We start from the raw sequence: 25,203 nt of genomic DNA, 5'->3' as shown, positions 1-25,203 counted from the left end.
TATGCCTCTACTAATGCTAGCTAATATCTCTTCAGGGCCAAATTGATTGACACGTTTCCAATCATATACTCCCTCCTATTGTGCCTGGGAAAAATTGCAGGCACTTTCAAATTTAACCCTAAATATTGCACTGTATTTGTTAAGTAAGTCAGCAGATCTCCTACTCTTAATATCATTAATGCCAATGTATACAACAGTGTCACTTTTTGTTGTCTTAAAAGATATCTGCTCAATAATAATTTTAACTGATGCTCAAGTGTGAGCATTCAGTTGAGCAATTGAGAGCTTGATAGGTCCCTCATTTTAATGCTTTCAATTTCATCCACCCTATTTTTCAAGCTCTCATAAGGATCCATCGCAATGCTGTGTTGTTGCCTCATTTCTTCACACTCTCTTTGCACCAAGCACATACTCCTTGATTATATCATGTCTTTTTTCAGAAAGGTCCACAAACAGCCCTCTCCTTGCCCTGCTTCATAGTTGGATCATCCTTCAATTCTCCCCAGAGCCACAGCACTCCCACTGCTTTGCTGCTCCAGTCTGGGGCATGATTTCCATTTAATTAAGTATAATTGAGAATAGTACACTAAACTAACATTTAAATTAACCAGGGTGCCACAACAACATTCTTGGGATGCCGTGTAATTTGGGTTTAAGTGACTTAAAGTTATTATTATTATTTTTTTTGACATTTATATATTTATTTCATTATAAAAAGGGTACAATATAAAGGGTACGGTAAAATATCAATTGTACCATAACTTTTTAATTTTGTGGTAATCTATAATTGATCTTTATTTAGTACCTCTATATAAAGAATAAAATTATTATATATTAAAAGGTCGAAAATCACTGTGCTAGGTATTTCTTTTAACCTGGGGGTGTCATTAAAAATTTATGGACAGTAAGGGCGTCGTGAACCGAGAAAGTCTGGGAACCTCTGATTTAAATGCAGTAATAACACTACTCTAATTCACCAGTCATGCACCAGTGATAAGTACTAGCATATCAAGTTTACGTTATATGCATTATACTGTTCCATTATGTTTGTATAATTAAGTTAATTTTAATAGATAATAAAATTATCTAACAAATGGCAATCTATGTGATTCAAACTATCAAGATACCTTTACCATAATTAAAACAATTAAAACATTATAATTTTCCTACCATTACAGTATAAGTTATGAGATTTGATATTCATCCCAAATCACTGTTACAAAGGTTCTATGTATATTAAGTTGTAACTTGAAAAATCTCTAGTTGAAATTACAAATAAGCTAAGAAACGTGACTAAGACTGTTAAACTATTTATTGAAGACAATTTAATATGTTAATTAAGTCAAAAACATTACACAATTTTCCAGAAAAATTATTGTTCTCCAGAGCTCAAAATTCTTCATATGCACAAAGACAGCAGTGCCACCAATTTCCATTGTTAGTGTTAGGTACTGTACTCACTTTCCATATATATATATATGTTTATGTAAAAGTCATGAATATACTGTCATGTTGAGATACATATGTATAGAAACAGAAAAAAGAAAAAAAAGTATATGAGAGAAGAGTAAATATTATAGTATTTATCTCCTACGCAAGAGTAAGAGTATAGTATATTATGAGAAAAGAGCAAATATTAAGAGCAATTACAAATATTACAATTGTAATTAAACTGAAAAGTTATGTTAAGAGAACATAAAATTGTAGTTTAATAAATGTTCTATGAAGTTGTAATCTTAGTAATTAATTGTTAAGGAGATAATTTGTTTTTGGCTTCTGTTATCACTAAAAAAGAAAAAATTCTATTAATTTAACAAAAAAAAAATGCATGCTTCTTGAAATGACTTGTTCATTTTTTCTGAAACAACCATTAACTAGTTTATTGACAATATTGATGAAGGCTAAACAAGTTTAATGTTGAAGTTTGCTGATGATACAAATGTTGGCAGAGTGTTCAATGGCAGGAATCAGGATGTGCTACTGAAACCAGTAGAAATTAGACAGGTAATTTCTACTGACTGAGAATTGGCCTCCGTAGCCGAGTGGGCAGAAGCGAGAGTGCAGTAGCACACGCTCTTTGAGTAGACCGGGGTTCAAGCCCCTGACTGCTGAATACGGTCGATCTGCCAACCCGCACTGGACCAGCGTGGCAGATTATGGTCCATTTCCCTCAGCATGAATTGTTGAGGAGGCTTCCATCCTGCAGTGGGTTGATAATGGCCGCACTTTACTTTTTTTTACTGAGAATTGGTAATTGATGTTACCACATCAATTGTCACACAGGCAATTTTGAAAGGGGCCTGCTTTAATCATAGGGAGAGTCATAATGCATCACGCGAGAAGCCCTTGAAAAGAAAAAGTGACTACAGCAGAGCCCCACTTAGTGCAGAAGGCTGATTACAACTGGTTTACGCCTGGTTTTCAGAGGTCGTCTGTGTATATAAACGGATATATATTATTCATTAGATTCGCACAAGTAATTATTATATCTTCATCAGTCAATGAATTTATTCATTAGGTGATGCTATTATCCCTCTTCTTCCTTCTTCTGTCTAATTAATGTCCTATATTTCCAATTAATTATGTCGAATATATTTTAAAATAATTTACTCCCAATCCATAAAGCATGCAATTTCCTTACCATAAACATGCTTTCCTTACCATAAGCCTGATATACCTTCATCAGTATTATTTATAAATGTACAAACAACAATGGGCCCAACACTTGAACCTTGAGGAACACCACTAATAACATTAGTCCATGAAGAGCAGTATCCATAATTTCATACTGCTGCAGTTTGTACACTAGTCTTCCATGCAATAGTATCAAAAGCTTTCTGAAATCCAAGTATATGAGATCATATTTTTTGCATCCAGTTCCTTTGTGACCACATCATAGTAACCGATCAAATTGATCAGACAAGACAAACCCATGCTGTATCTGAACTATAACTGTGGTCTTCTCTAGATGATCCTGCAATGCTTCTTTAACCAGTGACTACGTTACTTTCCCTGCACTAGAAGTTAAACTATCAGGTCTGAAATTACTCATGTCACTCTTTGTTCCTCATTTGTACATCTCCAGTCTGTGGGGACCTCCACTGAGTCCAAGGATGCCCTCAAAATTAATGCTAAGGGTTTGCTTAATTCCCTTGCCGCCTCCTTTAATATAACTGGATAGCTCCATTCCACCAAAGGTGCCTTATATTTTACTTCAACAATTTCCCTTCTGCTTTGCTCTCAGTTATTACAAAATCATTAAGCTGCCTGATAGAGTATAATAAACTTCTCTCCTCCTCCTCTTTTGTACAGAATCCCTCGTGTGAATGTAGATGCAAAATACTTGTTCGATTTGTCCTCTATGTGAGCAAGATTATCAAAAATCGAGCTATCAATATCATGTGGACCAACCTGATTCATCCCCTTCCTCCTTGAGTTTATACAGGATGATTCACTACCAGTGCGACAAACTTGCAGGAGGTGTAGGGGGAACAAAGACAAATCGGAATCACATAGCATTGCAGGGTGCGAAATGCCTTCATCATGCGGTAGAGGATGTTGAATGGGAGGGCGCGTGAACGGCGATCCCACTGGAAGTCAGCATTTGTGAACCGTTTCTGTTGAAGAAACCAAGTAGCAAAAGTCCTCTGGAGTGGATAATCCACAGGCTCCAATGATTGGACGCGTTGCAGATGGTATGAACTCATTTGGTTTGTTGACAGTATCCTCCATACACTGGATTAGGAAATACCCAATCGTTGGCCTATCGCTCGAGTACTCGTACTCGGATTGCCTTCTGCAAGATTTAGGACATTCTCCTCATTGTCTGGCATCCTCGTCGTTCGCCTGCGATCCTGCTGGAAGTCAGCATTTGCGAACCGGTTCCCGAGGCAGTAGGATGGACGAGTATTCAAACGTTGAACTGGCCGATGTGCACCTCGCATGTGGAGCTGCGGACTGTAACGGGCGTGCCGCTCTGCGCTTGTACCAGGAACATTTCCTGCACAGGCGTGCTCTTCATCATATGATTTTCGCACGTATGCACAGAAGGTTACGTGAGACTGGTTGTTTCACGAGAGGTACCATGAATCGAGAGCGAACGACGAGGATGCCAGACAATGAGGAGAATGTCCTACGTCTTGCAGAAGGCAATCCGAGTACGAGTACTCGAGCGATAGGCCAACGATTGGGTATTTCTTAATCCACTGTATGGAGGATACTGTCAACAAACCAAATGAGTTCATACCATCTGCAACGTGTCCAATCATTGGAGCCTGCAGATTATCCACTCTGGAGGACTTTTGCTACTTGATTTCTTCAACAGAAACGGTTTGCAAATGCCTGACTTCCAGCAGGATCGCCGTTCGCGTGACCACCCGTTCAACGTCCTCTACTGCATGATGAAGGAATTTCGGATCCTGCAATGCTATATGATTCTGATTCGTCTTTGTGCCCCCTACACCTCCTGCAAGTTTTTCACACTAGTAGTGAAACATCCTGTATATAGTGTTATAACTGCATTGGGATATAAATTTAGGGTTATATTTTTGTATTGAAATTGAATCGAAATCATAACTCAGACCAGAGCAGCAAAGCAAAAGGCGCAAGCTAATAGGAGTGCTGTGGCTCAGGGGACCACTGATGTGGGTGGTTGTCCTCTGAATCATAGCCTTTTGAAATGTACTGCTTCTTTGGTGTTTGTGGGGCAATCAAGAACGGGGCATGATATTGCCAAGGGGAATGTCTTTGTGTGTCCACGATGTAAGGAGTGTGACAAAATCAGACACAAACTCAGGGTTGTTATGGGCCTATATGAGAGCATGAAGGACATATAGCATACAACTATTTTTCTTCATTCTTCTGAGGATATTATGTGGTTTTGGTAATTTTGGCAATGAGGGACATAGTAGCAATATTTTATTAGTCATTCTCGAGTTACGTAAAAATCGACTATCTCTTATATATGTCGGGGACAGATTGTATTGTAAAAATTATTCACGCTCTCCTGTGATATAAAGTTAGTAACTCTTTCACAGAAAGTGTTGGTGAAACATACATTGAAACCGGTAAAGTGTCTTTAGGATTAGTGCATGGTCTACATAAGAACTTATGTAGACTGTGCACGAACTTATCTTGGAAGCTACTAGGCTTCACATACCAACTAAGAAATATTGTTCAAGGTTTAGGCCTAAATGGATGTCAGATGAACTAATGAGACATATGGCAGAGAAGAAAAATGCATGGGATACATACAAACTAACACATGACACAGAAGCCTATGATAGATAAAAGTTGATCTGTAACCAAGTTACAAAGGAAGTTAGGCAGGCGAAGGCAGATTACGAGAAATCTTTGGCAAGGGATGCTAAGAAAAACAGCAAAGAGTTCTTTACTTATGTAAACTCTAGAAGGAAGGGGATGAATCAGATTGGTCCACTTGATATCGATGGGTCAACTGTTGATGATCCTGCTCAGGTGATTAACAAACTAAATGAATATTTTGCATCGACATTCACACATGAAGAGTTATTTAGTGAGGGGAAAGCCAGAGGTGTATTCAACTCTAGCAGTAAGCTAGAGAATCTTGTAATAACTGAGAGTAAAGTGGAGGAGAAATTGTGGAAGATAAACACAAGAAAGGCACCTGGGGTGGATGGGATCTATCCAGTTATATTAAAGGATGCAACAAAGGAAGTAAGCAAAGCCTTAGCCATAATTATGAGAGCTTCCTTGGACTCAGGGGAGGTACCCACAGACTGGAGATGTGCAAATGTGACCCCAAATAAAAAAAGAGGATCAAAGGCTGACACAAGTAATTATAGACCTGTGAGTTTAACTTCTGTTCCAGGGAAAATTAATGGAGGCACGGGTTAAAGAAGCACTGCAGGATCATCTAGACAAGACTTCAGTTATAGCTCGGACACAGCATGGTTTTGTTAATGGGAAGTCTTGCCTGACCAATTTGATCGGATATTATGATGCAGTCACAAAAGAACTGGATGCAGGGAATAACTTTGATATTATATACTTGGATCTTAGAAAGGCTTTTGATACTGTTGCACATGGAAGACTGCTGCACAAATTGGAGCAGTGTGGCATTGGAGGCAAATAGCTGCTATGGATAAAGGGGTGGTTGAGGGGGAGAAGACAGAGAGTGGTAATCAATGGACACTGCTCATCGTGGACTAATGTTATTAGTGGAGTCCCTCAGGGCTCAGTGTTGGGTCCATTATTGTTTTCTGTATTTATAAATAATATTGATGATGGTATATCAAGCTTAATGTCCAAGTTTGCAGATGATACGAAGGTTGGCAGGGTTGTCAAGGGCACTACTGACACTATGGTGCTGCAACAGGATCTGGAAAGGTTGAGCAGATGGGCTGATGGCAAATTGAGAAGGTGGCAAATGAAGTTTAACATTGACAAATGTAAAGTACTACATATGGGAAACAGCAACCCCAGAGCAACGTATCAACTCTGTGGTACTACACTGACAGTGGTAGAGAATGAAAGGGACTTGGGGGTGATTGTGCACTCAGATATGAAGTTCTCTGAGTAGTGCAGACGAGCTGCCAGAGTAGCTCATGGTGTATTGTCGATGATATATAGGAATTTTTCTAGCAGGGATAAGGAGGTGATTATTCCCTTGTATAAGGCAATGGTCAGGCCACACATAGAGTACTGTTTAAAATAAATAAATGCACATGGCATAATACTTTAAGAGTTTAGTATCTATATAATATCGGTGTTTTGATACACCATAGACACTCTTAAAAAAAACTACAAAGTAGTTGTTGTGGGCATCATTTGCTCTTTCTCATATTGTGCTCTGCCTTCACGACGAGTTGCCATGATTCTGCACTACCTCGAATAAGTAACGCTTCACTAATAGAGAAGGCTATTGTTACTTATTCTCAGTGAGTACCACCACCCAGACATGTTTCAAGGCTATTGGCCTATCATCAGTGGGTGGGCAGGTACCCTAGTATTGCAGACATGACGACCCAGTTGTGAAGTTAATCGCACAATATGAGAGATGCCAAAAGGTGTATAAGATAATATTTAAAATAAATAAATGCACATGGCATAATACTTTAAGAGTTTAGTATCTATATAATATCGGTGTTTTGATACACCATAGACACTCTTAAAAAACTACAAAGTAGTTGTTGTGGGCATCATTTGCTCTTTCTCATATTGTGCTCTGCCTTCACGACGAGTTGCCATGATGCTGCACTACCTCGAATAAGTAACGCTTCACTAATAGAGAAGGCTATTGTTACTTATTCTCAGTGAGTACCACCACCCAGACATGTTTCAAGGCAAGTCAGAGCACAATATGAGAAAGAGCAAATGATGCCCACAACAACTACTTTGTAGTTTTTTTAAGAGTGTCTATGGTGTATCAAAACACCGATATTATATAGAGTACTGTATACAGGTCTGGAGGCCTCATTTCAAGAAGGATGTAGAGATGCTGGAACGAGTACAGAGAAGGGAAACAAGATTAGTGAATGGAACAAAGGGGTGGTCTTACGAAGAAAGGTTAGCAGGGTTGCAAATTAGGGTTGCAGGGTTGCTTATTTTGCAAATTACAGTGTCTGGAGACTAGGCACCAGCGAGGTGATCTGATAGAGGTGTATAAAGCCTTGAATGGTTTGAGCATGCTCAATGCTGATGAGATTCTTCCTCTTGCTCAGAATAATCACCTGAGAGGGAATAAATTCAAATTGAGGAAAAACAGATGTAGGATAGACGTGCTGAAATTTGCCTTTAGCCAGCAGGTGGTTGGTTGGTGGAACAGACTTCCATCCCTTGTCGTGGAAGTTGATAGCCTAAATAAGTTTAAGGCTGAGCTGGACAGGTATTTCGAACGAACAGAGGGGTGAGGTGGAAGTGGTTTTTTTTTTTGGCTGATGCTGCATAAGCTTGCTTTCTTGCATGAAATGCCTCTACTAATGCTAATAAGTCAGAATGATATGCACAAATGGTAGCACAATGGTCTGGAAATTATTATTATTATTATTATTAGCCCATATGGCACAATTATTATTATAAGCCATATGGTGAAAGGAAGCCCATATGATATCCAGCTAAGGACCCTGGGTGTGTCAAGCCCATACTCACCAGATGTGAGCCCCTGCGGTCAATATCTTGCAAAATGTAAGAAATAACTTGAGATAAGTTAATATTAGTTGAAATATGATTTATACATGAGTTTACAAAGCTATTTACAATTTTTGTCATCTTGATATTGGAAATATTACCTGTTGAAAAGCATAGCTATTCTATGTTAAGCAACAGTTAATTACTATTGAATCTAAAGAATCTAAAGAAAAGCATTTAACATGCTATGGACATGTAAAATGGATGCACAAAACCAGATATCCAAAGGCTATCCTGGAATGGGAAGGTTGGCAGGGTTGTCAAGGACACTACTGACACTATGCTGAATGGTTAACCTCCAGGAAAAAGGAGAGGCCATGGATGGATGAGTACAGGAGAGCACGACAGCCTGAGGTTTAACTGACCAAGACACCTTGAACTGCATTTTATGGCAGGAAAAATTCCTACCAAAAAAATAATTTGTAGGCTGAGGAAACCCAATGTAAATGGAAACACTCCTCTTGAAGAAGAAGATTTGAAGAATGACTCAAAAGATTAATATTGAAATCACTAGAGAAAAAGGTACTTGAAGATATCAGCTCATCATCACACAATTTCTCAAACTCTTGCATAAACTGAAGTATTGATAATGAGGAAGGTCTATATACAGCACAGACAGTAAAAATGTCATTAGAATCAATTCCTAATAACTGAAAAGTGCAATTTTCACAATAAGTTGTGTTGTTATTTAATTCTTTCAACAAATAAGTTGTTTTATAGAATATAACTAAGCAAACTCCTATTCTCTGGTCTCTTAATTTAAATAGTTTTCCAAACCCAATTATATTATAATTGTTAAATTAATATTAACTTATAATAATACAAAGCATGAAACAATATCTTTCAAGAATTCTATACTCTCTAAAAAATTAAACCAATGCTTTCTTGAAGACCTTATATTCAGAGCAAGTACTGCAAAAGAACTGATAATTTTATTTATATAACTTTCCTTAATATTCTTTAATAATTCTTTAGAAGACTGAAAAGATGGTGTTGTGAACAAAATTCATTATTAATGTGTATTAAGATAGAGTAAGTAAGAATAAAATTTACAATTCAAGCTTAATAGATTTAATTAGAGTTATTTTAAAAAAATTTTCATGAGATATAATCTTAATTATACTTGTTGATTTGTGTTTTTTTTAAAAAGCATCTTCCAAAGCTAATCCACACAAATCTATAATTCTTGGCTTTAGCAACTTGTCTTCACAGAATAATGACTTGCAAAAGGTATTAAATATCATTTAAGTAAACTGGTTGATTAATGTTATTCTCCAATACATTATGAGAGGTAAGTTTTAACTCTCAGCTTTCTGCATTGATGCTTTCTTCATAGAATTATTCAAAAACTTTTATTATTAAAGTTGATTTAACAGGATTTCTTTTATTTACTGTTGTATAATGAATGATGTAATTTCTCTCAATTGTAGATTGAAACAGGAGGTCACATTGTATGACATACCCAAGATTAACATTACTGTTTAATTTATTCCATTAAGGTTACTGTTTAATATATTCCAACATTTCACTATTGTCTCCAATTCTCTTTTCATTAATTTTCACTGAAGAGCCAATGGTTGTTAATTTTTTATTTATAGAGGAACTTGTGTCCTATAGTAATGATATATTCTTTTGCATGCTATCAAAGTTATCAGACATAAAAGAAATTGATTGCTTAATCAATTCAAACTCATTATTCATAGGGGTTAATTGATTTTTTTTTAGACAAAACTGATACCAAATTATCTGGAATAAGCAAATTTTCTGTAGTAGGTGAAATAACTTCTTCAATATAAGTTTGACTCACTTTATTAGACATATCTAACTGAGACAATGCTTGTTGAAAATCATTTAAGGCTTGCAATTCATATGATTCTTTATTTTTTACATTCTTTCTTTTCCTTTCGAAAAGGAGCAATGCCACAGTTGTTTCTTATTTTTAGCAATTGCTTTGTAGGTGGTCTCTTGAAGAGAACACCTAAAATGAAATTCAAATTGGGAGACATGACATATAACTAATTGAATTTGTCGAATTTGGTTACATTTTCTACAATTACTTTGAATGTTTGAAGACATCTTTCAAAGTTCTAGAAACAAATACACAAAACTAAAAAGAAAGCTGATAACAATAAAGTAATAATACTTAATTTGCTGTGGGAAAAAAAACAAAACATTCTTAATCCAAGCAACTATTTCAAAACACATGTTGTTCCATGGCCCTCTTCTGGTGGAATGATGATAATTATAATGATAATAATACGATACTTGCATACAAACGAGTCTCATTAGTTCATACACATGATTGGCTAAGCCTTTGGCTCCATCATTGATGCAAAAACAACAATTGTGGAATCTCTGAGCTTTGCAACCACATTAGTTGACATCTTCATGCATTAAGAAGCTGCAGATAAAGGAACCACTAGGTGGCAGTGATCACTATGTGCTCATGTGGGATTTACACATTGGTGTAACTACCATTAGGGGTAAAGGGAAAGGATTTTGCTTTTGTAAAGGTGACTATGGTGGTCTGAGACAGTTTTTAAATTCTAAACAGTGACACCAAGTGATAATGTTACTAACAGCAAATTCCAAATGGGAAGATTTCAAATAATTAATCTTGGAAGCTACTAAGCTTTTCATACCAACTAATAAATATTGTTCAAGGTTTAGGCCTAAATGGATGTCAGATGAACTAATGAGACTCGTGGAAGAGAAGAAAATTGCATGGGATGCATAATATTTGTCAGTTGATACAGAAGCCTTTGGTAAATATAAGTCGGTCTGTAATCAAGTCACAAAGGAGGTTAGGCAGACAAAGGTAGATTATGAGAAATCTTTGGCAAAGGATACAAAGAAAAACAGCAAAGAGTTCTTTACTTATGTAAACTCTAGAAGGAAGGGAATGAATCAGACTGGTACACTTGACATCAATGCTTCGATTGCTGATAATCCTGCTCAGACAGCTGACAAACTGAACGAATATTATGCATCTACATTCACACATGAGGAGTTATTCAGAGAGGAGAATGCCAGGAGTTTATCAAACTCTGGCTGGCAGGCAGGCAGCCTGCCTGCCAGAAAATCACCTGGTGGTGGATGGAACCTATCCAGTTGTATGAAAAGGGGGCAACAAAGGAAATCCAGTCCATGGGGAGGTCCCCATGGACAGGAGATGTACAAATGTGACCCCAATTCCCAAAGTCAGGATCAAAGGGTGACACAGGTAATTACAGACCTGTTAGTTTAACTTCTGTTCCAGGAAAATTAATGGAGGCAATGGTTAAAAAAGCACTGACGTATCATCTAGACAAGACTGCAGTTATAGTTCAGATACAGCATGGGTTTGTTAAGGAAAAGTCTTGTCTGACCAATTTGATTGGATACAATGATGTGGTTACAAAGGAACTGGATGCAAAAAATAATTTTGATATTATATACTTGGATTTTATTTTGGCTTTCTTTTGATACTGTTGTACGTGGAATACTACTGTAAAAATTGGAGAAGTATGGCATTAAGGGCAATTTGTTGCTATGGATAAAGGCAGAAACACACTGGGTCAAAAGTTGTTACCAGGGAAAACTTGTAGAGGCCTCATACTAGTGTTTATGGCCATATTGTGAGGAAGTGTGTGTGTATGTGTGGGGGAGTTGGGGAGGAGATTACAAATAACTAGAGTAATTATCGATCATTAATTTTTTAATGAATTTTAAATAGAAATCCCAATTATTTTATAAAAAAAACAATATTTTTTTCATTTATTCAGCAATACTTAACATAAATAAATGGCAATAGCTTCACATTCATAAAGATAAAGCTTTATTGTGAACTGAAAAATTTTAATCCCTTTAAATCTTAATTCATGGTTGGTCCAATTAACACAAATCATGAGCTAAAGCGATTAACATTCTACAATTCAGTGGTGGCCATAAAACCGATACACAGCCTCTCCCACATACTGTACTGAGAAGTTGCGCTTGTCATAACTACACCACAGCAGCCTCAGTCACACTACCTGGTCTCAACATGTATGGTAGCCACTAGCCACAATGGCAATGTGGTGGTGCAGCTTTTATCAAGCAAACTCTAATAGTAGTAGTAGTGGCATGTGATGCAAGAAAGCCAGTTTATGAGCTTATACAGCATCAGCCAAAAAAAAAATAAAAAAATATTAAAAAACAATTCCCTCTAAATATTTGTCCAGTTCCTCCTTAAATTTATTTAACCTATCAACTTTTCAAAAAGACAGATGGAAGTTTGTTCCAGCAATTAACCACCCGTTGACTAAAGGCAAATTTCCGCATATCTATTCTACATCTGTCCTTCCTCAATTTTAATTTATGCCCCCTTAGGTTCGTAATCTGAACAAGTGGAAGAATCCCTTCAGAATTCAGCGTACTCAACTCATTCAAGGCTTTATACACCTCAATCAGATCACCTTGCAGGTGCCTAGTCTCCAGCTGCTGCAATTTGCAGACTTAAGCCTCTCCTGGTAAGAGAATCCCTTCATTCCCCTCACCAATCTTGTTGCCCTTCTCTGTACACACTCAAGCAAATATACATCCTTCCTAAAATGAGGTCTCCAAACCTGCATGCAGTACTCAAGGCGTGGCCTGACCATTGCCTTATACTGAAGGACAGTCATCTCCTTTCCCCTGCTAGCATAGTTCATGTATATCATTGACAACACCCCATGACCTGCCATGGCATGGCAGCCTGTCTGCATTGCTTAGAAAACTTCACATCTGACTGCACAATTACTCCCAGGACTTTCATTTTCTTAAGTGTAATACTACACAGTTGGTATGTTTTTCTGGGGTTACTTCTACCCATATGCAGTACTTTGCATTTTTCAATGTTAAACTTCAGTTGCCACTTCTCAGACCATGTGCCCAAATTTTCTAGATCCTGTTGCAGTAACACACTGCCATTACTGTCATTAACAACCCTGGCAACCTTTGTATCATCTGCAAACTTCGATACTAAGCCTGATATACCTTCCTCAATATCATTGATAAATACACAATACAACAGTGGACCCAACACCGAACCCTGTGGGACTCCACTAATAACATTAGTCCATGAAGAGCAGCACCCATTGATTGCCAACCTCTGTCTTCTCCCACTCAACTATCCTTTAATCGATTGTAGCAACTTATCCTTAATACCATTCTGCTCCAACTTGTACAGTAGTCTTCCATGCGCAACATTGTCAAAAGCTTTCCTGAAATCCAAATATATGATATCAAAACTATTTTTTGCATCCAGTTCCTTTCTAACCATATCATAATCAATTAAATTTGTCAAACAACACTTTCCCTTAACAAACCCATGCTGTGTCTGAATTATTGCCACAGTCTTGCATAGATGATCTTGCAATGCATCTTTAACCAGTGATTCCATTATTTTACCCAGAACAGAAGTTAAATAATTGGTCTCTAATCACTCGTGTCACCCTTAGATCCCCCCCTTTGTGAATTGGGGACACATTTGCACATCTCCGGTCCGTGGGGATCTCCCCTAAGTCCAAGGATGCTCTCATAATTATGGCTAAGGGTTTGCTTACTTCCTTTGCTGCCTCCTTTAATATAACAGATAGATTCCATCCACCCCAGGTGCCTTTCTTATGTTTAACTTCAACAATTTCTCCTCCACTTTGTTCTCAGTTACTACAAAATCATTAAGCACCCTGCTACAATTTGATAACCTTGTGGCATTTTCAAACCTTAACTCCTCATGTGTGAATGTAGATGTAAAATACTCATTCAGTTTGTTTGCTATCTGAGCAGGATCATCAATATTTGAACCATCGATATCAAGTAGACCAATCAGATTCATGCCCTTCCCTTTTAGAGTTTATATAAGTAAAGAAATGCTTGCTGGTTTTCATAGCATCCTCTGCCACAGATTACTCGTAATCTGTCTTCGCCTGCCGAACCTCTTTTGTGACTTGATTACAGTTATTATTGGGTTTTTAGGAGCATTAGCAACTAAGGCCATATTGCTCCGGGTATATGCAGTGGTCATTTCCTGACCTTTCCGCATCCTCCGTATTTGGTGCTTGATTAAAGACTAGGTTATATATATCATAGGCTTTTGTGTCGCCTGATAATTTATACACATCCCTTGCATTTTTCTTCTCTGCCACGAGTCTCATTAGTTCACTTGACAAATATTTAGGCCTAAACCTTGAACAATATTTCTTAATAGGTATGAAATGTTTAGTAGCTTTCACTATTAATTCCTTGAATGCTTCGCATTTAGAATTTGCTGTTGGTAGTAACATCATCAGTTGGTCCCACTGTACAGAATTTAAAAACTGTCTGAGACCACTGTAGTCACCTTTACAGAAGGAAAAACGCTTTTCTTTACCCCTGATGGTAATTATTCTTTAAGTAAATCCCACGTCAGTACATTGTGATCACGGCCACCTAATGGTTCCTTTATCTGCAAATTCTTAATACAGGAATGATCACTGTTGATAACCAGATCAAGAGTATTACCCTCTCTCGTTGCCTCTTGGACATGCTGCTGCAGAAAACCATCATCCAATAAATCCACAAAAGTCTTACTAGTGTGCGAGTGACCAGCCCATAAGTTCCAGTCTATATCTGGGAAGTTAAAACATTAAATTATAAGACATTCTGATTTACAAGCCCACTCTATTATTCTGTACAATTGTTCACTGTACTCATTCGAGTCATTAGGTCAATAACACACTCCTACTTTTATTTTTGCTTTCGCAGTGCTTTTGTCACACCAAACTAACTCAACAGTGCACTGTTTATCTATAACAACTGGATGCACTTCTTTTGATTTTATGTTTTTCTTAATTCACAGCATAATACCCCCTCCCTTCCTATCCTGTCTGTATTTTTTATACACATTATACTCCCCAAATTCCAGTTCTGCATTCCTCATATCTGTGTGACACCATGTCTCTGCTATTCCAACAATATCTGCCTTTGATGTCTTGACCAACACTTCAAATTCATCAAATTTATTTACTATACTTCTAGCATTGGTATACATGTACCTATTCTTATTATTAGTTACCCTAACACATCCCATATACCCATCTGTTTCACGATGACTGCCATCAGTCCCTGAAACCCCCAACACCCCTCCCTCCATTCCGCTGCTTATTCTAATAGAAGTAGTGCAATAATCACCTTCATCTCTGCCTGCAGCTACTTTTAACTTTTAGTTAGCTCAGCTACCTGAGCAGGATCATCAACAGTTGACCCATCGATATCAAGTGGACCAATCTGATTCATCCCCTTCCTTCTAGAGTTTACATAAGTAAAGAACTCTTTGCTGTTTTTCTTTGCATCCCTTGCCAATGATTTCTCGTAATCTGCCTTCGCCTGCCTAACCTCCTTTGTAACTTGGTTACAGATCAACTTGTATCTCTCATAGGCTTCTGTGTCATGTGTTAATTTGTATGTATCCCATGCATTTTTCTTCTCTGCCATATGTCTCATTAGTTAATCTGACATCCATTTAGGACTAAACCTTGAACAATATTTCTTAGTTGGTACGTAAAGCCCAGTAGCTTCCAAGATAAGTTCTTTGAATGCTTCCCATTTTGCATTTGCTGTTGGTAACATCATCAGTTGGTCCCACTGTATAGAATTTAAATACTGTCTCAGGCCACCGTAGTCACCTTTACGAAAGCAAAAACCGTTCTCATTACCCCTGATGGTAGTTACCTCTTTGAGTAAGATTCAGCACACTGTGATCACTGCCACCTAGTGGTTACTTTATCTGCAGATTCTTAATGCATGGAGAATCGCTACTAATAATCAGATCAAGAGTATTACTCCCTCTAGTTGCCTCCCGAACATGCTGATGTAGAAAACAATCATCCAATAAATCCACAAAAGCCTTGCTAGTGTGTGAGTGACCAGCCCCCAAATTCCAATCAATATCTGGGAAATTAAAATCTCCCATTATAAGACTCTCTGATTTACTGGCCCACTCTATTTCCCTGTACAGTTTCTTATTATACTCATCAAAGTCATTAGGCCTATAGCACACTCCTACTCTCAATTTTGATCTCCAAATGCTTATGTCACACCAAACTGACTCGACACTGCACTGTCCAGCGATGTCCACTGGCTTCACTTCCTTGGATTTTATGTATTTCTTAACTAATAGCATAACTCCCCCTCCCTTCTTATCCAGTCTATCCTTTCTGTAGACGTTGTACTCCCCAAATTCCAGTTCTGCATTCCTTATATCTGTGTGACACCAAGTCTCTGATATCCCAACAATATCTGCCTTTGATGTTTTGAGCAATACCTCAAATTCATCAAATTTATTTACTAAACTCCTAGCATTGGTGTACACGCAAGTATACATGCACCTATTTCTATTCTTAGCTACCCTAACACAACCCATGTGTTTACTTGTACCGCAATGACTCCCAGCAGTCTCTGAAATATCCTGAATCTTGTTTTTCAGGCTTCTGCTCATTCCAATAGAAGCAGTGCAAGAATCTCTTTCACCTCTGCCAGTCGCTACTGTTAATCTATTCGTCTTTGTATCCCCCCAAGCTAGCAGTTTTCTAACCCACCTAACACTGCCTCGATAGCATCAGCAAATATTCTTGCACCCTTTCTATTCAAGTGTATCCCATCCCTGTAGAAGCAATCTCTCCTGTTAACAAGTACAGTCCAGGCTGAAAAAAATTCTACCCCTTGAGCCTTGCACAATCTTTCCAGGGCCGAATTGATCGACAAGGCTCTCATCATATGCTCCCTCCTATCGTGTCTGGGCAGAATTGCAGACACTTTTAAATTCAACCCTATTTCACGGCTTTTTTTCAACAGTGACCTGTACTTGTTAAGCAATTCTGCCGGTCTCCTACTCTTGATATCGTTAGTGCCAACGTGTACAACTATATCACCTTTTGTGACCTTAAAAGATGATATCTGCTCTACAACATCATCAACCTTTGCCCCTGGCAGACATACCCTGGTCCTGTTCCACCTATCCATTTTACAAAGCATGTTCCCCATTTCCTTGACAATGGAGTCACCAACAACTACTAGTTCCTTTGGGACCAGCGCATTCTGCCTTGGGGTTGCCGCTGTGTTTCACGAAGACGAAGTGCAAGCTCTGGCGTTGATGTGGGCAGCTGAGAGCTTGATGGGCCCCTCAATTTAGTTCCTTAATTCACATTACTGTAAAACCTCTAATGCAGAAATGAAGCAAAAGTAACTACAGAAGTGCCTACTTACACTTTTTGCCCGATGACAAGGAGCAGAGCCATCCTGAAAGATGCAATTACTTGGTAAGTTTAAAGGTCTTTAATGGTTCCTATCAATTTGCCTTCCAATATAGCCAGGTATTCCCATTGGCATTTGCGGAACCTTTTTTAAACTGCAGGTGACTACTCCAAGATACAAAATGCACCCCCATATCATTTAGCTGGTAGGGAATTTAACTGTAGACACCATAGAGTCTGGATGGTATTCTTCACCAAGTCTACGGCAAATTGTTTGTCTCCCATCAGAGACATGCTGGTTGAATTTTTTCTCATCCGAAAAAATAACTGACTTCCACTGCTCGGGGGGTCCATTTGATGTGCTGCTTACACCAAATTAATCGGGCATTTTTCATTTTTTGTGTGAGAAGGGGCTTCTTCTTAGGATGACAGGCTACAAGTCCATATATGAAGATGTGTCTTCTGACTATTACTGCACTTGCTACCACTCCTGTATGTTCTTCCCATTCTCTTTTCAGCTCAGACGAAGAAGCTTTATGGTTTTTATGGTATAAGCACTTCAAAACGTGGTCCTGTTTTGGCGTAGAGACTCTGTTGCATCCGGTTCCTTTTTTTTTTCCTATCAGCTGAACCAGTATTTTTGTGTTTGGAAAGAAATCTACTCACTGTCGGCTGATTACAAGACACTCTATAAGCAATATGACGGGAAGAACATCCTTGCTCACGTAAAGCAACAATAGCACTCTTTCTTTGTGGCATCAACTGCACGTAACTTGCCATTCTGACACAAGCAAGGAATGACTGCAACTCTAGTAGAGCGTACTTATATAAGATTATATAAGTGATGATGCAATATTACATCATCACCCACACGTGTCAATCTTATCTGATGCAATACGTAAGAAATATTGCCATATACTTACGTTATTCGGACGACAATTGCAATTTTAAGGGGTGATGCACTTTCTTTGAACACCAGTGTAGAATTTATCTGAGGTCAGAGTGCAATACTCAAATCCAGCCAACCAGGATTTCCCTGGTAAGTTTTATGCCCAGTCCGCCTCTGGATAAAGGAATGGTTGACTGGGAGAAGACAGAGAGTGGTAATCAATGGACACTGCTTTTCATGAACTAACGTTATTGGTGGAGTCCCTTGGGGTTCGGTCCACTGTTGTTTTCTGTATTTATTAATGATATTGATGACAGTATATCAGGCTTAATGTTCAAGTTTGCTGAGGATATGAAGGATGGCATGGTTGTTAATAACGGTAAAATATTGCAACTAGTCGAGGCCCGCGACTCTGATGTATGGGGGTACTGTTTCTTAAAGTTACATTACATTGCCTTGGTTATAAGACATGTAGACATAGATGGAGGCCCATGACTCTGATGTATGGGTGTACTGTTTCTTAAAGTTACATTAAATTGCCTTGGTAGACATAGAAGACATGTAGACATAGATGGTGATGGTAATAATAATAATAATAAGCATGCTAAAAATACTACAAAACATTAACTGGACACTTACCATTAATAGACTTGGGTAATCTGAAAATTTTATTTAAAAATAAAATCCATTCTTTGATTTTTATTTGGTGAAAATAGATTAATATCTTTTTCATTGAAGTTTAGTGCACTGTTCAAAATCAGCACTGCTTGCCCCATGGTTCCTTTGACTCGTTTTATTACATCTAAAAAATGCGTATTGGCAACCTGCCAACTAAGCATTGACTCAACCACTGGGGCCAAAATGTTCCACCTATGCACAGTTCCACCAACGGTTAAACTTCAAAGTTTAACTGGATTGAGTGTTTTTATTCATTTATTATTGAAATAATAATGAGAAATAGATGATGAATATACTATATGTGGGACCTGCTAATAGAAATATTCATTGCGGTGCACTGTTCTTCACAAAATTTCATATAACTCTATTGATTGTATATTTAGATTTAAAAAGCTGGGGGTGCTGCAGTTCTGCAGTGACTACCAACAAGCCACTCCTGATTGCAACAAAATCTAGAAAAGTTGAGAAGATGGGCTAAGAAGTGGCAACTGAAGTTTAGCATTGACAAATGTAAAGTACTACATATGGGTTGCAGTAAATTAACTCCAGAGTAATGTATCAACTGTGTGGTACTACACTCAGGGTGGTAGAGAATGAAAAGGACCTAGGGGGTAATTGTGCAGTCAGATATGAAATTTTCTAAGCAATGCAGACAGGCTGTCAGAGCAACTCATATGGTCTTGTCAATTATATACAGGAATTTTGCTAGCAGGGATAAGGAGGTGATTATCCCACTGTATAAAGCAATGGTCAGGCCATATCTTGAGTACTGCATATAGGTCTGGAGACTTCATTTTAGGAAGGATGTAGAGCTACTGGAACAAGTACAGAGAAGGGCAATGAGATTGATAAGAGGAACAAAGGGTTTCTCTTACCAAGAACAACTTAAGTTCTGCAAATTGCAATGTCTGGACACTAGGCCTGTGCGAGGTGATCTGATTGAGGTGTAGAAGGCCTTGAATGGTTTGAGCAAGCTCAATGCTGATGGATTCTTCCTCGTAATCCTCAGATTAATCACCTGAGGAGACAAAAATTCATATTGAGGAAAGAGAGTTGTAGAATAGATGTGCGGAAATTTGCCTTTAGCCAGCAGGTTGTTGATTGGTGGAAAAAACTTCCATCTGTCATTGTAGAAGTTTACAGCTTAAATAAATTCAAGACAGAACAAGACAAATATTTGGAGGGAATGGATGGGTGAAATGGGAAGGGTTTTTTTTTGGCTGATGCTGTATAAGCTTGCTTTTTTACATCATATGCTATTACTAATATCTTTTCTTCACGCATTCTACTTACTATGTTCGAATTCTACATGTATACTGTGTTTCTGATATCTCTATAATGTCTGCATTTGATGCCTTAACCAATACTTCAAATTTATTACATTTATTTAATATGTTCCCAGTATAGCAAATAAATTTAACTTACGATGGCTACTGTATTGTGACAGTGCTTGCATATAGCCCCGATTGTGTAGAAAAATGTACAAGTTAAGATTCAAACAATATTTTCTATTTTGTAAGCTCGGTGGTGAGATAAAAGACCTGCATTCTCCATAAGATACTAAGCTAATAAATGTCACTCAGACTATATTAAATTTATCTGGTAAACAACAGCTTTTTATAAAGTATTCAGAAAATTGGTGAATGAGTGGAGAGATAGGAATAGTTTTCTGATCTATAATGGCGATTATGTTAATCAAGGACAGCTATCAGAAGCTTAATAAAAACAATGTTTTATGTTTTTAATTTAAATGCCTCAATTTTTTTCCACCACACAGAAACCATTTCACGGCAAATTAACTTTATTTTTTGTTTATATCTCAGAAACATTGAATCAATAAGTCAACAAGTGCCCTTGTTTTTAATCTGATGTGCTAAAACTTCCCCAATAAAAATCATGCTATTGTATTAAATGGAATTATTCAACTGGCTCAAATACTCTTCTAATATCCGATTATAAGAAGCAAATTTTTGATAAAAAAAATAACAAGAAGAAATAAATTTATTAATTAATATAAGCACACATTATTTACTGATAATCCCTAAATTGAGATATTTGATTTCAACTTCAGAGCAATCAGGGGTCAGTTCTGAAATAATGAAAGACCAGATCAAATTAGGAGAGTTGGATATCTACTGTAGCCCTTTTTGCTGCTGTTATTTTTGGGATTCCAGCTGAAGGCTGTCAATTACTTTTTGTTCACTTACTTCTTCTCTCTGCAATTCTATTGTGCATTTCTTTCTTTCTTGAGGTGATTGGACAGTTGTAATAGGATCATGCTTGAAATTGAAACCTACATTATGTTTCATTTTCAAGCATGATCATCATGGATGGGTATCATGGATGTTTGCTACACATTTGCTATCCCAACTCAGCTAATAACAATGCTTTTTTTAAGAACTGAATTTGCTGAATGCACATTGTAAAGAAAGAGTTGTAAAGAAAAATGTGTGGATGGAATTTTTTTCAGTTTCTTTTCCTTTTTTTTCTCTGTGTTGTAATGAAAGAGTACCCTTTCCAGAAGCCTTGAAGAAGTTACACGGAGAAATACACCACTGCAAAACACCTGAAATAACAACTACCTAGAAACAGTTACATGTATTTTTTGTAATTTACATACAGTAGGTATTAAATTATCTACAAAATTCAAGCACAGAAAATTATCTGATAATCAAGACAGAATATGCATTGTAATTTAAAGTACGAATATACATCACTAAGCATATTTGCACCTGGGCAAGTCCTTAGAATTATATTCCTGTGCCAATTCACATGAAATTTTTAGTCGCTACATGCATCCCTTCTCAAGCTATGTCCAGAATAGGTGCCTTAGTCATCCTAGTTTTCCCTTTGCATTTGATATATGCATCTTAATCTGTTCCCCATTAAGAAAGCCAGATTTCGTCGAAGATAAATCCTTAGAAACTGAGATGCCTAACTGTATATACATATACAGTACAATATCAGAGAAAATACATGTATATGAATTAGTGAATATATCTGAAAAAAATAAAGGTAAAGCCAAAGACTACATGTAAGTAAAATAATGTTTAAAAATTGCTATTTTAATGGATTATGGGTTAGTGCACTAGCCAATAATCCATATATTAAATATTAAATTACTATACCAATTCCACTTCAGTAAGCATGTGTGTGTGTGTTTTAATGGTTAATTAACAATTATTTAAATTGTCAGTTGAAGTCAGCTTCAACAGGACTAATTATCATTGTGATAACTTAGAGAAATGCATTACACTTTGAAGGCAAAAATCATAAAAAAGGATACATTAAGCTGGCAGCGGCAGACATTGCTAAAGAACGGACTGGTGATGTAAGAGATAATAAACTTTCTGTCTTCAATATGCTTTTCATTTGATTTAAAAGCTCATTCCTTGAATGGAAATTGAAAGTTTCTTTAAGATGGTTTGGGTGAAGAGCTTCTGCAATCATCTTAACTGTATGAAGCATACTTTCTTTCACACAAGGGTCCTAAAGGAATAGAGAAAAATATAATTACTGTATTAAAATTTCATTGAAGGATTTTAATTACACTAGCAAAAGTGATTTTTACCTCCAAGTAAATAAATGCTGTTTTTAACCAATATATATATATGCAGATTTCGAAAATCACCATGATAGTTTCACATCATGTCACAGTAATTAAATATGGTCCTCAAGGTTGTCACAGACATCTCTACGATATGCCAGACAAGCTGTACTTGCTATTTGCGAGTCTAAAACACTGATGGAACTGATATTTGGGTAACACTCAAGTCAAGTGGACCAAATTTCAGCAAAGTCCAAACAGTCTGTGATAGCCAAATCCTCTGCTTGCACCTTCACGATGGTGGGACTGTTAGTAATCCTGGGTATAACCCCCATGCCTAAGCACACTGTGGGTGACCACCCACGTGTGAACCAACGTAAGCAGAGGTCAAGGTGTGGCACCCACACCACATGAAGGAATGCCACTTCTCTGTGTTACCATGCAACTAGGTGGTAGATGACTCTCATCAACCGGTGAAATAACACCACTTTGCTTATTGGAGGCTTGAATTGGTGGAATCCATGTTTAGTCTCCAGAGCTAGGTTCAGGTCAACCCTTCCACCATCTCTTCCATCATGCAGTATGACTGACGACTTTTGAAGTTATGACATCATGGTGAGATCCAATCTTCCTTACATTTCGAGAGTACAGCTCTAAAACGGTATTCGCATGCCAGCCACTAGTCAATACACTGGACTGAACCTATTGGTAACTCTTGAGGCTTCCAGATCAGCTAGTGTATAATTTTGCTACCTCTACTCTGCCAGACAGTGACTGGAGGGAGCCTGAGTAGTGTATATGCGGGGGGCACTGTCGAGACAACAATATGACAAGGATCTGGGTATATTCTTACCATGTGTACGCCATATCCAAAAATTTCATTACTTCATACAGCATGTCCCACCCGCTTTTTCTTACTATTGAATACACCATGAATTGTCAAACTAATAGAGCAAGCTTATCTGCAAAAAGATCTAAACCTCCCAAGCACTTCCTAATTCATTTCACAAATATAAGTGGTCTCAATTCTAATCTCAACGACATCCATTTCCACTTGCGGTCTGCCAAACCCCATGTACGTTTTCTGACAGAATCTCAGTTATCAGTTGATTCAACCACTGCTCATCTCAGTTTCCCAAATTATTCGCTGTATGATTCCTTTCGTCTCAAAGGTGGCACTTGTGCATATGTCCGTTCCGATATTCCATATTCCCTCTCAGAGACTTGGTAATTTGGAATCTCCTCTTTTCAATCTTCTCTGGCTTAAAATCTCTCTACCTCATTGTGTCAAATTCATCTGTTGTCTCTACCATTCTCCCAACTCCAGTAATCACTGGAGCTCTTTGACTTCCTCTCTTTGCAACATGGCTTTCTCCAGTCCAACTTTCCAAACAGTGAGGTAATTTTCCTTGGTGATTTTAATGTTCACAACTCCAGCTGGCTTCCGTTTTCTAGTCACACTGACCCAGCTGGTCGAGATGGTGACACTTTTGCAATTACAAATGACAGGTTGTTCATTTACCTACAAGAATACTGGACAATCCTAATCATGCAGCCAACACGCTTGATCTTTTTCTCACAAACAACCCTTCTAAGTACACGGTTGAAGTGAGTGGTCCTTTCAGCACCTCAGATCACAACTTGGTGATTGTCTCTTCTCGAATGGAGCCTTTATCTCATGGCTATTCCCAACCTCGTATTGTGTGGCATTACAACAATGCAAAATGGGATGACCTCCGAGATTACTTTTCTTCTTTTCCTTTGTGGGATTACTGTTTCAAAACTTCTGATGTCAACGTTTGCTCAGATCGTGTCAGTGTAATTATTCTTGTAGGAATGGAATCCTTTATTCCACACTCCACTTTAAAATCTCGTCCTTTATCTAAACCTTGGTTTTCCAATAAATGTGATAAGGCCATTCAAGAGAAGAACGATGCATATTGTAACTGGCTTGTTTCCAAATCTACAGTTTCATTTTCTGCCTACACCAAAGCTCGCAACAATTGTAAAGCAGTTATTAATCAGTCCAAACTAGATTTTGAACAGGCTAAGAGTAGAAAACTTGCTTCTTGCCCTAATGGTAGCTGAACATTCTGGTCTCTTGCCAAAGCTATTGGCTGTGAATTTTGCCCATCTCTGCTCCCACCTCTGTCAGAACCAGTTGGTTCTGTTGTCACTTCAACCAAGGAGAAAGCTCACCTGCTAGCATCCCATTTTTCTTCCAACTCCTGTATTAATGATCTTCGTAACCATTCCCCACCATTCCCAACACTCTCCATTCAATGCCTCCCGTGAAAAGTATGTCAGAAGGATTTTGACGAATCTTGATGCTAAGAAAGCTCCAGGTCCCGATGGTATTTCTCCACTTGTTCACAAAGCTGTGCTCCTGAACTTACTCCTATTCTTTGCCGCCTTTTTTAACTTGCTTATTCCAAAGGTGTTTTTCCTTCTGCTTGGAAATTTGCTCATATTCAGCCAGTTCATAAAAGGGTGACAAATCCCTCCCATCCAATTATCGTCCCGTTGCAATTACTTCTACTCTTTCTAAAGTAATGGAGAAATCAATTAACCGCCAACTCTTAAACTACCTAGAAACCTTCCGTCTGATCAACGATCACCAGTATGGATTCCGTCAGTGACAATCCACTGGTGATATTCTGGCTTATGTTACCCATTTATGGACTAATTCAATG

At 37.7% G+C, this 25,203-nt stretch overlaps 1 protein-coding gene across 4 annotated transcripts in view; it reads right to left on the bottom strand.

Annotated features, from left to right (window-relative positions):
- Positions 1-25,203, bottom strand: part of c11.1 (maestro heat like repeat family protein c11.1) — a 1,259,325-nt gene that overhangs the window by 650,098 nt on the left and 584,024 nt on the right. For all 4 annotated transcript variants that reach the window (XM_090383553.1, XM_090383554.1, XM_090383556.1 and 1 more), the window contains exon 21: positions 22,250-22,452. In XM_090383553.1, coding sequence (XP_090239679.1) covers positions 22,250-22,452 — 203 coding nt within the window. The remainder of the gene's footprint in view (positions 1-22,249; positions 22,453-25,203) is intronic.

This window comes from Mastigoproctus giganteus, chromosome 10, assembly GCF_048544385.1.
Source record: "Mastigoproctus giganteus isolate SK-2022 chromosome 10, ASM4854438v1, whole genome shotgun sequence".
NCBI lineage: Eukaryota > Metazoa > Arthropoda > Arachnida > Uropygi > Thelyphonidae > Mastigoproctus > Mastigoproctus giganteus.
This window is presented reverse-complemented; position numbering and strand designations above follow the sequence as displayed.